At 39.0% G+C, this 17,874-nt stretch overlaps 1 protein-coding gene across 1 annotated transcript in view; it reads right to left on the bottom strand.

The window, feature by feature from the left end:
* Positions 1-306: 306 nt before the first annotated feature.
* Positions 307-17,874, bottom strand: part of LOC131062345 (metal tolerance protein 11) — a 131,028-nt gene continuing 113,460 nt past the window's right edge. Inside the window, exon 7 of the mRNA XM_057995983.2 lies at positions 307-856. Coding sequence (XP_057851966.2) covers positions 509-856 — 348 coding nt within the window. The 3' untranslated portion in view covers positions 307-508. The remainder of the gene's footprint in view (positions 857-17,874) is intronic.

The raw sequence follows: 17,874 nt of genomic DNA, 5'->3' as shown, positions 1-17,874 counted from the left end.
GAGGAGAAAAATGATATAAGCGGCATATAGGGAGTTAACCTTTTTTCCCTTACATATGTCATGGTGAATTTCTTTACAACAGAAAGACATTAGAATTTATAAATGTGGCTCTGGACATTCAACCATCAGCATAGTAAGTGATGAAAGAATCAACTAAAGCTTTACTGCACAAAAGCATCACATAGCTAGGAGAACATGTATTTAAGAAAATCAGCATTCAAGATTTCCAAGCAAGGACATAATTTGGAGCTTTTGCCCTAATCATGTTTACGTAGAACAGTTGCTAGTAAACTACAGCACGAGCTCTTCAAAGATTTTTGTCAACTGTGCAAATACTTTGAAACAAAAACTCTGCAACTAAAAATATATCGGGAGCTACAAATTACTAAGCATTGATAGTGGCTACATATCATGTTGGAAGAGGGATATTGGTTGGCAATAATAGGTTTACAAAAAAGGTTAAAAACACTGGGAATGTTAGTTAAAGTATACAACCTATCATAACCAATTAGGAATGTCCGTTCCCATGCTCAGGTCTGTGAGTGTATTCATAGTCTAAATGCACAAAAGCCCGTTCTATGTCTGGAAGAGACTCCAATTTTTGTTGAAGCTCTTCTCCAATGTCATGAGCCTGTTGCAAGGGCATATCACTGGGTAGCACAATGCCAACTTCAGCAAAGTAATGAGAACCAAATGTGTAAGCTCTGACTGTATCAATATGCCGGATGGCTTTGTGATGATTCCAACAGAGATATGTCAATTTCTGCAAATAATGAGGTGACGCTGTTTTCCCCACCAAAGAATTCACATTCTCCAGAACTGTGCTCGCCCATGTCCTGATTGTATACAGTGCTAACTGCATAGAAGATCCACTGTCAGCTTCAGTATTTCAGACTATAAACATTAATATAAATTATAAACTTTGAAGCATACTTGAGATGTGCTCAAAGGAAGCATGGTATTTTATATGTTGCTTCTTGAAACATATATCCTCTCGCTACAACCACACAAATAACTTGATAGACAATAATGATCAAGTTTAAATCAGAAAAGAATACATCCTCCTCACTATAACTCTACAATTTACCGAAGTTGCATCGACATAGATACGGTGTCGGAAACGGATATGTCATTTTTTAAGACCCCAACATCTATATCGGAAACGGATATGTCATTTTTTAAGACCCCCAACATGGATACGGCTGGATGCAACACTCATAAAAAACAAATACACATATATTTCACACAATTTTCTAAGTTATTAGAGGAGATTTTCATTATTTCAAAAGCAATATAGACACATAATTGCTACATAAATAATTATAAGTTGGTTTAACAATTTATAATATGCAAAAATAGTAGAGTTGCAATGGAAGATAACCCAAAAAAATGGGTTGCTTTTATTTGTCTTTCTCATTTGGTGTAGCTTTTTTTTATACCAATTTTTTTTTTAAATTGCAAGAATGAAGTTTTTTAAAATTAAATTTAGGAAGATTTAGATCAAATTTTAAAAAAATCAAATCACATAGTATTCGGTATGGTTGGAAAATCAAGTTTTTTTGGGCACACGTGGGTACAGTATCCGATGTGTGTCCGAGCCATTTTGGATACGGGGATACACTCACCCAAGGAAGGAAGAAGGACCATCTCGTCTTCTCTAGTAAGGGTTATTGTGCATCTTGCAATTGTCCCTAATATTTAAATGCTTCCAAGAATCCAAATTTAGGATTAGTACGATTGTCATAATTGTTACCCTCTATACAGACAAAAATGTATAAATATATGGATGTACAAAGAGAGGTTTAGATAGGTAATTCTGAAAAGACCAACAGGTATTACGTGTAGTTGTAGCATCATAAAATTGCACTCCTTGCAATTTTCAACCACATTTGGGTATCCGCCTTAGTGTTTGTGCCCCTTGGCCTAATTGAAGACCTGATTATAGTCTTGCACATCACAAATGCCAAAAACTTTGATTTTGCCCTTGTTCTACACCTTGATCTTGGCCTAAAATAGGGCAAGACTAGGGTGTGGTGCCTTGGTCCTCACCAAGACCAGGGCATGGCACCATGGTCCTCTCTAAAATAGGGCCCCTTTAAAGCCTCTCTCCCATTTCAAGTTTGACCAGGATTTCTTTCTCCATGTCGGCCTATGTCGAAAAATTAATCAATTAACTCGACAGGCATGTATATAAAGGAGATTTGCCCTCTCATTTGAAAATCCATTACATTCACGAACAAGTATTCAAGCACACAAGATATCGAGAATTCAATCTTTCAAGCATTCAAGAGCAATTGAGCATCTTCAGTCTTCCTTCAAGATTTGGAGCAACAATAGAGTCAAGATTCAAGCATTAAAGTGAAGATCTACATCCTATTTCATGAAACCCTAATAACATATGGAGGCAAGGAAAACTTCACAAAGAGGTATAATCAGACATAATTCAACATCTCCCTCAAAAGGAGAACCTTTACTTTCAGCCATTGCAATTATATTTATCTCAATTTCATGGTTAATTACAAAACTAGGGTTTGACCTAAGGCAAACCCCTATTCTCAACCTATTTCCCTTTCTTTCTGTGTGCTGGAAACAAGTGCACAGTTGTTCCTCTCATGTTAAGTTTTATTTGCAGAGATGGAAAAACCATTTTTGGTGTGTGGAAAAATCAGAGGACCAAGAGGAGGCATCATGGTCCCAGCTTTTTTAGGGCATTTTTGTAGGGTAGATCCGAATCAGCTTATATTCCTCAAATCTAGATGCACGACAAATTATTTTTTCAGTTTTGTCTTCAATTCCTATTTTTTACCAAACAATCCACTTAGTATTCAATTCTTATCTGATTTGTGATTAAATCTAGTGGATTTCTCCCCTTTTGAATGTAAAGATCATCCCCCTAAAGAGAAAATTGATTTGGTGATTTCTCCTCCTATTTTGAAAATTGTCAAATCAAAATTTTCCCCTTTACAATAGTCAAGTGTTCTAAACACATTGTATACATACATATGCCTTGCAATGGTCATTTCTATCATCTCGAGGAAAAGGAACCCCCAATACTTTTCAAAATAAATAAGCTCTCCAAAATTTAATAAATCAAATAATGTAGATGGTCACATATACTCGCACTCTTTAAAACAACTACTAACTAGTGGAAAGTGGAAATATATTCTATATTTTTTATGGGGGTTATATGAACTAGCTAGGAGCAGATACATAGACATTATTTGTCACTATTAACCACGCAGATACTATAATGCACTACTTAACACAACATAGATCGTTTCAGACAATGCAAATGTCTTGAACTTTGCATTTCTTTGAACAAGGTCTCTATAATGCTATCAGCATACTCTTTAGTCAAGTAAAATAGCAATCCATCAAGCTAAGGTTCCATAACCACAAATATCTTAAACAGAGAACAAGCACCAACATGCATTATGATTTTATTTTATTTTATTTTCTCATAGTCTACAAATATAGCTCAAACAAGCATCTGAGATAACTGATACAAATACCTAGCTCCTAATGATGCAATACTCAGCTCCTTAAGAGAAAGTATTGAGAATTTACTACTAGAAGCCAAATAAGTAATAACATAGGACCAAGAGTTGACACTAAGAATTCCACCTTAGATGCCCCACTTTAGGGATTTGAACATGGTTCTCCACAATGAGAACCACTTTATCTCAACCCCTTGCACACCATCCATTATAATTTTAGCAAACCAGTGTGATATATATTCAAATGATATAGAAAAACTACATTGCATATTTGGAACTAGTTGAATTAATAGACCTACAAATACCCTGGTGATAAGAACATTGCTTCAGTCTTCTCATATCAATCAAAAATAGATATGTAATCTTTACAATACAACATGAAAACATCAAAGCAGCAAATCTGATGACACATCTCAGATTTCAGATTATATCACCATTTTCAGAGTGTAAAGTGTAACTAGGAAAATGGAAAACATCAAAGCAATATTAAACTAGCTCAACCACAAAAACTAGATTGCAATGATAAGAAATCCTAAAAACATTCAATAAAGGCATGAAGATGAAATACTAGAATAAAATGCAAACCAAAGCATGTATCTCCTTCATTGTTCCTCCATTGTCCTTCTTTCTCCTTCAAATTACTTTGTTTGTGGATCTCACCTACAAGTGCAAAATGCAAGTATGAAAGAAAGCAAGATTGACAAGATGAAAATTGTAGCATAAAGATACTAGAAGCGTGGTTGATTCATTCATTGAAGAAAATCATCCAATTTATAGACAAATTGGAGAGAGGACAAGATTAGCATGAAGAGATTTGAAAGGAAATTTCAAATCAAGGATGACAAATTATGACAAGATTGACATTTTCTATGCAAGATTGATTGATTGACACAATTATGGCAAATTATGACAAAATTAAAAATGCAATTCCCATGAGAAAAGGGAAGAGATAAAATAGCCTCCATGATTGCAACAAATGGAAGCATAATCATAGGAGAGAATTAGGGGAAAAATTAGAAAAATTGAAGAAAATAGGAGAAATAGAAATTAGGAATTAAGAGAAATTAGTAAATTGGAAATTTGAGGAAAAATATGAAATAGAAATTAGGTGAATTAATTAATAGGTTTTCATCCATTAATTATTTCATGAAAGAGACCTAGGACTAAATAAATAGATTTATTTAACCCACCAAGAAGAAGAAAAGGATTAAATGAACAAATCATAAAACCCTAGAAATAAGAGGACAAGTAATTAGGTCAAGACAACAAGAAATTAATGTAGGTTAGATCATGATTCTGATTGACAAAGGACCAATGTTGATAAATGATTGAGACTGGTTGACAAAAATCAATGACAAGTTGACCAAGATTGACAAGGAGATCAAATTGATAGGCGCCAATTGACGAGGAACAATGACTAATTGATCCAAATTGACATGATTGAAAAGGAAAAAGATCGATGACAAATCGATTGCAAAATGACAAGATTGACAAGGACAAGGATCGATGACAAAGTGATCGCAAAATGACGAGATTGACAAGGGGACAAGGATCGATGATGAATCAATCGCAAAATGACGAGATTGACAAGGGGACAAGGATCGATGACGAATCGATCACAAAATGACGAGATTGACAAGGGGACAAGGATCGATGACGAATCGATCGCAAAATGAAGAGATTGACAAGGGGACAAGGATCGATGACGAATCGATCGCAAAATGACAAGATTGACAAGGGCACAAGGATCGATGACGAATCGATCGCAAAATGACGAGATTGACAAGGGGACAAGGATCAATGATGAATCGATCGCAAAATGACAAGACTGACAAGTTGATAATAGCAAATGATTACTAAAAGATGATTGAAAGATTGACAAGAGGACAAAACCCTAATTCTATCATTGATTAGGATTGACAAAGTCCAAAATGATGATAAATGAGCACGCACCATGATGCGACAGGATAAGATCGACCAAAATCATGACTAAAGATTGCTATCGATAAGACCTAATTCAAAAGCAAGAAAAATGAGGAATGTAGAAGAAGGACTTGATTCTCGCAAATGATAAAGACCAAGTGCGCAACATAGAAGAAATGTTAATGCAACGCAAAACCCTAAAATAAGGCAATGCGCGAATGTTAAAGTATGACTCTGCAAGCGTTGACCATTTTTAGACGTCTACATTTTGCCCCTCTTTGAGACAATGCGATTCTAAGCATTGTTTCAAAGAACAATAATGAAAATGCCCCAGACAATAACAATGACATATGCATGCCCCCTCGAGCAATTGGCCAGAAAAATCTAGAAAAGAGGACAATTGATCGATAAGAATGACAAAAGATGATAGGTTCGAACGGATTAAAAATCGGAGGTCGGATGCACAAATGACAAGCAGTGGAAGGTGCAAAAGACTGCGACCATCATAAGATGGAGAGCATGCACGTCCATCTAGGTACTGACAAAGAGCTATATAGGAGACAAAGAGAATGAAAAGAGTTCATTTGCACTGGCCAAAGTGGAGGAATTGTTGCTCTGGAAAAAGGACCCTTGCAGAGAGATGGCGAACATTCCAATGGCAAATCACCTTGGGGAATGTGCATGCACCTATAGACGACTGGACAACAGGAGAGCAGTGGTATGTAGCTCAAAAACCCATGTGTCAAATTTCATGAATTTTACTTGCTTGTAGGACATTGCGGGGCCCACAGGGGCAAGAAAAATGGGGATATGCGCCTGTGTGGGCGCATTATGCGCCTGTGTCAGGGTGTTCTACGCCTGTGTAATGTACGCAGGCGTAGTTTGATGCTGCACAGGTGCAAGACATTGTACACAAGCGCAATTGTGCACTGATGACTCTAATTTGACCAAAAACAACACAGATGATCTTGAAAAGAGGGATAAGGGTAGGATAGGTCAAAAATAGATAAGAAAACCCTGATTGGTGTATGAAACTAGGAAATATAGCCCTTAGGAAATAACCCTAAAAATGACAAATTGTGCCCCAATTGTGATGCAGAGTCGATAGTATCCATTGATCATGCGGGAAAACAGACCTGACTGCTTCATGTTGCAATACAGACTCAGGAGTACTAACAAAGATACATTAGCAGGACTTGGATTATACTACATCACATACATGCCCGAGATTATGGAAAACATAGGACTACTCACTACATTAGCAAAGCGATGGCATTCAGAGACTTCCTCCTTTCATCTTCCAACTGGAGAGGCGACTGTGACACTAGAGGACGTGTGGTGTATCCTCCGCATTCTGATTCATGGGGAGATGGTGGTATATGACCCAGCGACAGGGAGAGACTCTTTGTGCAGATTATTTGAGTGCGACGTAGATGACCTTGAAATCATAGAGAGGGAGATCCGCTGGGAGACCATGGCAGCAGAGTATGACCAGCGATATGTGGTGATAGCAATGGTTATAGCATGCCTATTAGCAGGTGACAGACGAGGACATGGATTCCCTATTAGATGGGGAAGAGTGTTAGAGCAGATGGCGACAGAGGGGACTGTATATGCATGGGGCCCATGTGTGCTTGCCATGCTATATTTTTAGTTGCATCAGATAGCGTATCAGAGGGTATAGACTTTGAGCTGTGGGGTCACACTGTTACAGGTATGGGCATTTGAGCACATAGCCATATGTTGGCCGATTGCAGAGAGACAGGTAGTACCACATCGACCATATGTGTACTGCTATGGGGGAGCACTGAGACAGGGTCCATTTGGATACATATTGTATTGGCGACATGAGCTAGACAGGTTGAGAGATTTCACCTGGAGGCCATATCTTGATTGCCCTGGATGGTTAGATGACGACGATGAGCTACCATATTGCAGACAGGAGAGATACCTGATTGGGTGACCAGTGAATCACCAGAGAGCGATTGAGATGTATCTGCCAGAGAGAGTCAGATGATAGTTTGGAGAGAGGCAGGATGTACTGACAGGGACTGCACACTTTGCTTGATCCCACAGAGAGACGAGTTAGTGGGGGAGGATGATCCAGCCATGCATAGCATATGTCGTCTTCATACAGCTACAGCAGAGATAGTGGGATTGGAGATTAGATGTTGTAGATGTCGGGACGACAGAGGAGTATGAGCGATGGTTTGCACGATGGCGGCCAGTGCCATTGACGGATCTTGATATTCTGGTACCTAGGAGATAGGAGGACTTCCCACTTGCCGGAGAGGAGGAGGATGACGATGAGGGAGATGAGGAGGATGGAGATGATGAGGACGGAGATGATGAGGAGGATGAGGACGAGGGGGATGAGGAGGGAGAGGATGAGGAAAGTCCTAGGTGCATGCAGTAAGAGGAGCCAGATCCAGCAGATCATGAGTCATTGTAGGATATATCCATAGGGTAGGAGACAGCTAGCATAGAGGAGATGGAGATATGCAGGGCCACCATAGCGAGTCAGAATGATTACATTGCCACATTAGAGAGACAGAATGCTATCTTGAGGATAGAGCAGGAGCAGTGGGCAACTGAGAGGGATAGGTACAGAGCAGAGATAGGCAGACTAATAGTGGCTCGAGATACAGCAATAGCCCAGGCACAGTAAGCAGAGCAGAGAGTGACCGAGTATGTTGGGTCGATTAGGGATGCTAGTGCGCGTGAGATGGCATAGATGTTATTAGAAGCTGGAGATGAGATGCGCCATTTGAGGACTTTATATGAGAGTGCAGTTCCACCAGAGCAGCAAGCAGCGTCATATCGATCATGATCGAGGATAGAGAGCAGGCAATGCTCTCAGAGGTCAGTGAGCAGCATGGGGGTGAGTGGACCTATGAGACCACCACAGCCAAGACCAGGGACAGGAGGGGCAGCATCCTCGAGACATGGCAAGGATGAGAAGGACAGAGGGAGCACCCAGTGACAGAGGCACGTGCTCCTTATGACAAGGACATTTGACATTATGTACTCAGCTTGCGGGCCTTATGTGGGACAGACAATCCAATTTTGTACTCCGATACTATTTTTTTTGATATATGATATGATATGCAGCTATATGATGGGATGCAATGTGTTATGGCTTATGTTTACTTTCCATGTGTGGATGTCTTATGCACTATCTCTGTACTATCTTTGGAACATGTATGAATGTTGTTTATGTTTTTGAGGCATGTAATGGATAAAATGCTTTGTACGGGCTTGATATAATGCAAATGTACTAACCCATGAATGCAGGATGCAGTGTATTAATTTGGAGATCAGAGAACCAAACTGGACAGACTACCAAGACTAACGGAAGAAAATTTAGACAAAGGACAGTTAGGGATGAAGGAAAACTTGTTTTTGCAAATGCACATAAGTAGGTGAGAACCTTTATTTATTGTAGCAAAGCGGATGCAAAGCATCATGGCATTGAAGGCCAGAGCTGGAACGCAACCCCTTTGGCAAAAGATAAACACATCGCACACAAGGAATGAGTGAAGCATCCTAGGGTGCATACATCAAGGGTCAAGGTATGTGCGGCGTTCACAAAGCAAACGTACTTATCACAAACACCCAATGATATAGTTGCCCCAATTTGTGACAAACATTCCACAAACAACAAACAAGGAAAGGGACCATGAACCATCCCAGTCACTCTAAATCACTCAGTGACATCATCGAGCAACATAGGAACATGATCGAAGCAAAAGATAAATCAGTAAAAAGATAAGACACACAAATTCAACCAAGTCAAACAAACATTCTAATCGTCATTGTCAAAAGTGGAGAACAAGAAGGATCATGTTGTCTGGTTTCAGGGAATGCGATACCCCGTCTAAGATAGGATACAGTCTGGTTTCGAGTATACCACACCCTGTATAAGACCCATGATAATAGTGGCAAGGACAAATGATATTGATGTTGATTGATTGACATGACAATTTTGATCAATTTGAATGACTGGTTTGATTGAAAAGTTCATCTATTAATGCGTGATTTCATTAAAGCACAATGTTTGATTTATTGTCGTTGGATGTATGCTCAGCGATCTGTCTATGCACAAAGGGGACCATTTATTGACAAAATGCAGAATGCCAAAGAAATTGTTTTTGGATTTTGATGTTTTTCACTTTGTAGGAATTTCGAGTTTTTTTTTTTGTTTTTTTTTTAAATTTTTTTGTTCGTTTTTCAAGACTTTATTTGACTTTTTAGGGATTTTTTTAGGACATTATTTGATTTTTAGGGATATTTTTAGGACATTATATGATTTTTAGGGATTTTTTCAGGACATTACTTGAATTTTTGGATTATTTCAAGACATTTTTGAATTTTTTTTATTATTTCAAGACATTTTTCAATTTTTTTAGGATTATTTCAGGACATTTTTCGATGTTTTTGGATTATTTCAAGACTTTTTCAATTTTTTTGATTATTTCAGGACATTTTTCAATTTTTTATGATTTTGCCCCCAGTGTCTAGCAAGGTGAGGAATATGACAGGTGAATAAATAGGCTTGCTGAAATGTTGGTGGATAGAGGGAAGACAAAGGCCTTTTATCATGGAGACAATATGGATGCAATTTTCAAGGGCTATTGCATGATGGGACAAGAGACTGGATATGACAATGTAAAGCAGTGACATGCAATGAGGGACATGTCAAGAGGTTTTTGAATCCATGTTTAAATTTTGCATCCTTATGTTAGATCAAGATCAAGGAATGAAAAAGAGTGTATGGATAGTGATAAGATATGGATAGGATAAGAAAGACCAAGAATGGATAAGGGACATGGACTGAAGGTCGGGATTGGCTAAGGGATAGTGGCAGAAAGTTGCAATAAGCTAGGTGTTGGGAAAAATGGTGTCTCAACCTTGCATTTATGCGAGGTTACTATTTATAGTAAGTTTTAATTTGAGCACGAAATGGTGCGAAACTCTCCCTAAAGCTTCTGGTTGGTTAGATAAGCATTCCGGTAAATTTGTGTCGCAAGGTCACAGCTAGTTTTGGAGATATTAATGTTTTCGTCTTGGAGGGGTGCAATAAAATATTTAAACTTAATTTTGGGGACTTTAGAGGCTCCAAAATGCCCTAAAAAGTGGTAGTAACTGGTGAAGCGGGTTACGAGGTGATAGAGCACTTCGCGAGCTTTCCGGCGCTTCAAACGGTTCGTCAATCGGACACCCGGTTCTCAAGTTATGGCCTCCGGAAGTTTGTACTCCTGAAATAGGAAAAATAATTTGTATCGGATACATAAATGAGCTGTAAAAGGGAGCGACAGGTGTTGATGTGTGCTTTAACATGTCATAGAAGGGAGATAAGGTTAGCTACACCTTATTGGGTGATTTTAGCCCATGGTTTTGTAATACCGTTTGATGGTTTCCTGTATTGTATCTCCTATTTATGAGGTGTGTGAGATAGAGGTTGTGTGTAAGAGTCTTATGGCTATTGAGTTGCCTCTGAATCTCTGATTAGTGGTACTCCTGCAAAGAGCTTGCTCTGCAAGTATGTTGTAATCTGTTTTGATTGCTGAATAAAATATTGAGCTGCTTTTGGAGGGTGGGGTTTTTTCTCCCGAAAGGGTTTTCCCCACGTAAATCACTGTGTTGTGGTATGAATGCTATTATATCTATTTCTATTTTCTATAACTGTTGTAACGATCTGAAAAAGTTTTGCATTACCCTCCTCTCAAGGTTAGTGTAGGAAGTGGTTTCCGCTACTTAACTTCCTTACAAGTGTACGTAAATCATTGTGTTGTGGTATGATTGCTATTATATCTATTTCTATTTTCTGTAACTGTTGTAATGATCTGAAAAAGTTTTGCATTACCCTCCTCTCAAGGTTAGTGTAGGAAGTTGTTTCCGCTACTTAACTTCCTTACAAGTGGTATCAGAGCCTGATCACCTTTGGTTTCAATTGTGGGCAGTTGGGTTTTTTGAACTAATCCAGATTTGAGTGGGAGCTTGTGCAGAAGACACTTTTTGATCTTGTTGGAGGAATATTCAGATGGCGAGTTCGTCAGGGAGAATAGAGGTGGAGAAATTTAATGGAAGTAATTTTGAGATGTGGAAGCTGAAGATGGAAGATCTGCTAATAGATCGAGATCTTTGGGATGCTGTTGATGCGAATGTCCAAAGGCCCTCAGATCCTACTGCAGCAACTCAGTATGATGTTATGGACCGAAAAGCCAAGGGTCTAATCAGACTGTGCCTGGCAGACTCTGTTCTAATCAATGTCCATGAAGAAAACTCTGCAAAGAAGCTATGGACTAAGCTTGGTGAGATGTATCAAGTGAAATCTTTATTAAATCAAATTTTCTTAAGAAAGGAATTGTATTCCTTGAAGATGGAAGAGGGTGGACGAATTGCAGACCACCTGGAAGCATTCAATATGTTGGTGGCTCAATTAGTATCCGTCGGTGTTAAGATGGACGAGGAGGAGAAATGTCAGATCTTGCTTTGTTCTTTGCCTGATTCGTGGGATTCTCTTGTTATGGCTATCGGTAGTACTTCTGTTGTTTTGAAATCTGAAGACGTGGTGGGTGCCCTACTCGGTGAAGAGATGCGAAGGAAGGTATCCATCAGTTCAAAGGAAGCCCTAACCGTTCGTGGAAGACCTAAGGAGAAAGGCAAGAAGAATGAGAAGCGCGACAAGTCCAAATCCAAAGGGAGATCGAAATCTCCTGGAAAGTCCAAAGTCATTTGCTGGAACTGCGGTAAACCGGGTCACATCCGTAAGGACTACAAAGAAGAAAAGAAGAAGAAGAAAAAGAAAAGGTTCGATTCTGATTCTGAGTCCGACAAGGAAGATGGCGATGCATTTATTGCGGCTTTGGCGACTCATACAGGTAATGATGCCTGGCTAATTGACTCAGGTGCATCTTTTCATATGACTTCCAATAGAGGTTGGTTTTCTGAATATGAAGGATTTAATGGAGGTAAGGTGTACTTGGGTGATGATTCACCTCTAGACATTGCTGGTCGAGGTAAAGTTAGAATCAGGTTTTCTGATGGTAGAATAAAAAGGATTAATGGTGTGCTGCATATCCCTGGATTAAAACGAAACCTGTTATCTGTGAGCAAACTGATAGATGTGGGTGTGCAGGTAGTCTTTTCTGAAACAGGATGTAAGATGATTAAGGGTGCTATGGTAGTTGCTAGAGGTGTCAGGTTTGGCACTTTGTATAAGCTTGAAGCATACACTGTTGAATGTAATAGCACTTCTGTAAAAAGTAAATCTGCGGATACTTCATTGGAAGATTTGAAGGTTTCACCTTCAGCAGATGGAAATGGTTTTTGGGTACCTAAGGGTGCTCTTTCGTCTGAAGCAAAGTTACCTGCAGAGAAGACTATGTTATGGCACCAGAGACTTTGCCACATTGGAGAAAAGGGTCTAAGGACCTTGAAAAATAAAAATCTTGTTGAAGGTTTGAATGACTGTAATCTTGACTTTGATTTCTGTGAGCATTGCATTTATGGAAAACAAAACCGCGTTCAGTTTTACTCGAGTTCTCATAAAACTTGTGGTGTTTTGGATCTTATCCATTCTGATGTGTTTGGTCCAGTAGATGTCTCTTCGATTGGAAAATCCACATATTATGTTTCATTTATTGATGATTTTAGTAGAAGGACATGGGTTTATTTTCTAAAGAGCAAATCTGAAGTTTTTAGTCGTTTTAAAGAATTTAAAGCAATGGTTGAGTTGCAGACTGGAAAGAAAATAAAATGTTTGAGAACTGATAATGGCGGTGAGTTTTGCTCTAATGATTTTGATAGATTCTGTAAAGACTGTGGAATTAACAGGCAGAAGACAACTCCGTATTCTCCACAGCAGAATGGAGTTGCAGAAAGAATGAACAGGACACTGATGGAGAAGGCTAGGAGTATGTTGAGTGGTGCTGGTCTCGAACAAAAGTTTTGGGCTGAAGCTGTTGCCATTGCTTGCTACCTGATTAACAGGTCTCCTACATCAGCTCTTGTTGATAAAACGCCTATGGAAGCATGGTCAGGTCACAAGCCTTCATTGAGACATCTTAGAGTTTTTGGTTGTGAGGCATATGCACATGTGCCAAAGGAGAAGCGAACAAAGTTGGAGAACAAGGCTGTGAAATGTATCTTCATTGGATATAGTTATGGTGTGAAAGGATACAAGCTTTGGGACCCTGTTGCACAAAAGGTAATTCACAGTAGAAGTGTTATTTTTAGAGAAATTAAGTCTCCTTCTATTACATTGCAGCCAGAACAGACTAAAAAAGAAGATGTGATTCAACTTCCTTCTACACCTGAAAGAGTTGAATCGAGACCCCTAGATAGGCAAGAATTTGAGGAGAGCTCGTCTAGCTCTGAATCTTCAGAAGAGGAGGAAGAACCTCCAACTCAGCTTGTTCGAAGGTCTACAAAACATAGACAACCACCTGAAAGGTATTCACCTGATGATTGGAGATGTATTTTTGCTCTGAATACTAGTGTGGATGAACCGAAATCTGTAGAAGAGGCATTAGGTATGAATGATGCAGAATCCTGGAAGATTGCTATGGAGGAAGAAATGGCAGCTTTGAAAAAGAATGATACATGGGATCTTGTACCATTGCCTGAAGGACGAAAACCTGTTGGTTGTAAATGGGTGTTCAAGAAAAAGATTGGTTCAGATGGAAGCATTGAAAAGTATAAAGCAAGGTTAGTTGCAAAAGGCTACTCTCAGGTTGAGGGTGTTGATTACGGTGAGATATTTTCTCTTGTTGCAAAAATGACGTCTATTAGATTTTTGCTTTCTATTGCTACTGCTTATGATTTAGAGGTTGAGCAAATGGATGTGAAAACTGCTTTCCTTCATGGTGATTTGGAGGAAGATATTTATATGACACAGCCGGAGCACTATGTGGTGAAAGGCAAAAGTAATTTGGTCTATAAATTGAAGAAATCTTTGTATGGCCTCAAACAAAGTCCTAGGATGTGGTACCAGAAATTTGATACATATGTGTTGAGTTTGGGATTTGAACGTTCTAAATCAGATCACTGTGTTTATTATAAATCTTATGGTGATCATTTCTTATTCATTGCATTGTATGTTGATGATATGTTATTCATTGGTAAAGGGAAAGGTATGATTTCAGAACTGAAGTCTCAGCTCGCTGCTAAATTTGAAATGAAAGATCTTGGTGCAGCAAAGCACATTCTTGGGATGGAAATTAGAAGAGATAGGGTGAACAGAAAGCTATGGCTAGGCCAGAGTAAGTATGTGAATTCAGTGTTACAGAGGTTCAACATACAGAATTGTAGACCATTGAGTGTTCCTTTTACAGTTGGAATGAAACTATCTGTTTCAGATTGTCCTACATCCCCATTGGAGATGGAAGACATGAGCAGAGTGCCTTACCAGAGTGCGGTTGGAAGCTTGATGTATGCTATGGTCTGTACTAGACCAGACATTGCCCAAGCAGTGGGAGTACTTTCTAGATATATGTCTAATCCTGGTAGAGTTCATTGGGATGCAGTCAAAAGAGTCTTCAGATATTTGAAGGGTACTTCAGAGTATTCTTTGTGTTATCATGGTAATTCAGTTGGAGACATGACTTCCCTTGATATCCATGGTTATGTGGATTCAGATTGGGCAGGTGATATTGATAGCAGAAGATCCACCAGTGCTTATGTGTTTACTTTGTTTGGTGGTGCAATTAGTTGGATGAGTAAGCGACAGGCTGTGGTTGCTTTATCCACTACTGAAGCAGAGTATATGGCAGCTACTCATGCTTGTAAAGAGGCCATTTGGCTTAAGAGACTGTGTTCGGATATTGGAATAAAATAAGGTATAGTGACAGTTTACTGTGACAGTCAGAGTGCAATTAGCCTAGCTAAGAACCCGACATTTCATGCCCCGACCAAACATATTGATGTTCAGTATCATTTTGTTAGAGATATGGTCGAAGATGGTAGGGTGAAGCTGGTTAAGGTGGAAACTTTGATGAATGTTGTAGATGCTTTAACTAAGGCTGTGAGCGCAGAGAAGTTCAGATGGTGTTCAGAGTCTATGGGCCTTATGGCCCCTAGCAATTGATTCATTGTGTTGACATTCCCTTCCGCTCTTGCAAGGTGTTCGACAAGTGGGAGATTTGTTGGGAAAAATGGTGTCTCAACCTTGCATTTATGCGAGGTTACTATTTATAGTAAGTTTTCATTTGAGCACGAAATGGTGCAAAACTCTCCCTAAAGCTTCTGGTTGGTTAGATAAGCATTCCGGTAAAGTTGCATCGCAAGGTCACAGCTAGTTTTGGAGATATTAATGTTTTCGTCTTGGAGGGGTGCGATAAAAATATTTAAACTTAATTTTGGGGACTTTAGAGGCTCCGAAATGCCCTGAAAAGTGGCCGTAACCGGCGAAGGGGGTTATGAGGTGATAGAGCACTTTGCGAGCTTTCCGGCGCTTCAAACGGTTCGTCAATCGGACACCCGATTCTCAAGTTATGGCCTCCGGAAGTTTGTACTCCTGAAATAGGAAAAATAATTTGTATCGGATACATAAATGAGCTGTAAAAAGGAGCGACACGTGTTGATGTGTGCTTTAACATGTCATAGAAGGGAGATAAGGTCGGCTACACCTTATTGGGTGATTTTAGCCCATGGTTTTGTAATACCGTTTGACGGTTTCCTGTATTGTATCTCCTATTTATGAGCTGTGTGAGATAGAGGTTGTGTGTAAGAGTCTTATGGCTATTGAGTTGCCTCTGAATCTCTGATTAGTGGTACTCCTGCGAAGAGCTTGCTCTGCAAGTATGTTGTAATCTGTTTTGATTGCTGAATAAAATATTGAGCTGCTTTTGGAGGGTGGGGTTTTTTCTCCCGAAAGGGTTTTCCCCACGTAAATCATTGTGTTGTGGTATGATTGCTATTATATCTATTTCTATTTTCTGTAACTGTTGTAATGATCTGAAAAAGTTTTGCATTACCCTCCTCTCAAGGTTAGTGTAGGAAGTTGTTTCCGCTACTTAACTTCCTTACACTAGGGAATATGGATGAAAGATTGTACTAAGAAAATGGATAAAGACCAAAAGCTATGATAGACTAAAAGCTACAAACAAGATACATGATGCTCATGATGATCCTTAGCCTTGTCAAGATCAAAGGTGGAAAGGGAAACTTGACATGAGGGACAATAGGATATGAAGGGTAATGACAGAGGTTCGATAGGATAATGGGACAATGAAGGACAAAAGGATATGATAGGATAAAACCTGTCCCCAAATACGGTATGCAAGAAGTTCATAGATTATGCATGATGCCTATTTGCCAGGTTTTCATCACGGTACTTGCCCAAGGTGCCTGTTTGCCAAGTTTTCACCAGTGGATGAATTATTTTTGCTTTACTTTTTTTTTCTTTTTCTGTTTTCTCACTTTTTTTTTTTTTGGTATTTTAACATTTTCAATAGAAGATAGACACATGATAGGGGATGGAAGGACTCAAACATCTTTTTGTTTGGATAGTAGCCATAAAAAAAATTTAAAAATGGACCATGACCTTTAAAAGTATGCTCAAAGACGTTGGTAGGATAAGGACATGGAAAAAGAGATGAAATTAAGGCAAGGATTTATGCAAAGGATTGGACCAGAGGGATGGAAGGATGGAAAATATGCATTGGATAATGGATAGGGTATTGGAAGAATTGGGTTTCACTAGATGGAAATGAAGGCAAGATCAACATTGGCACACACCTTGACGAGTGGTGGATTGATGGAGGAAAAATGGATCTCAAATTGTGAGATTTGGATGGAGGAATAGCTTGGGATTTTGGGACATAGGGGCCCAAAATGGATGAAGAAGGTGGTGGAGGAACAAATTTGAGAGGTTTGGATGGAGGAATAGCAATTTTGGATGCCAAGTTGGATGTTTCTTTAGGCTTTTGTGCTTCAAGGAGTTGCTTAGGGATCCACATGGTTTTTTATTTTTCATGCTTTTGTGGTTCCTTGGAGTGCATTGCTTGCACAAGGGATTCAGGAACCCATATATATTTTGACTTTGCTTTATTTTTCTCAGTGGGCCTTTGTGACCTTTTGGATTTTTCCTTTTCTTTATAGATCATATTTTTCTTTGTTTTGACATGTTGATTATATTGGACATGTTGATCCTTGAATAAATGTGGATTGCTAGACTTATGACGTTTACACTTGGCATCCAAATTGCTTGGAGGGGGAAATGAATGCATGGATGGATATGAATGCAATGGCATTCTTTTGGATGGATAAAATTTACTCAAGGATGTGTGTCTTTGCTGACCTTGCATAGAGGAGGAAGGGATATAAGGACCTAAGATGGATGGAAAGTATGATGGGGAAGGGATATGTTTGGATTTTGATGGAGGGATACCAACGTCTTTAGAGTGAGTTGTGTAGACATGACCCTTAAGATCTTCTTTGATATGGAGGG

The sequence above is a fragment of the Cryptomeria japonica genome, chromosome 1 (genome assembly GCF_030272615.1).
Source record: "Cryptomeria japonica chromosome 1, Sugi_1.0, whole genome shotgun sequence".
Taxonomy (NCBI): Eukaryota; Viridiplantae; Streptophyta; class Pinopsida; order Cupressales; family Cupressaceae; genus Cryptomeria; species Cryptomeria japonica.
This window is presented reverse-complemented; position numbering and strand designations above follow the sequence as displayed.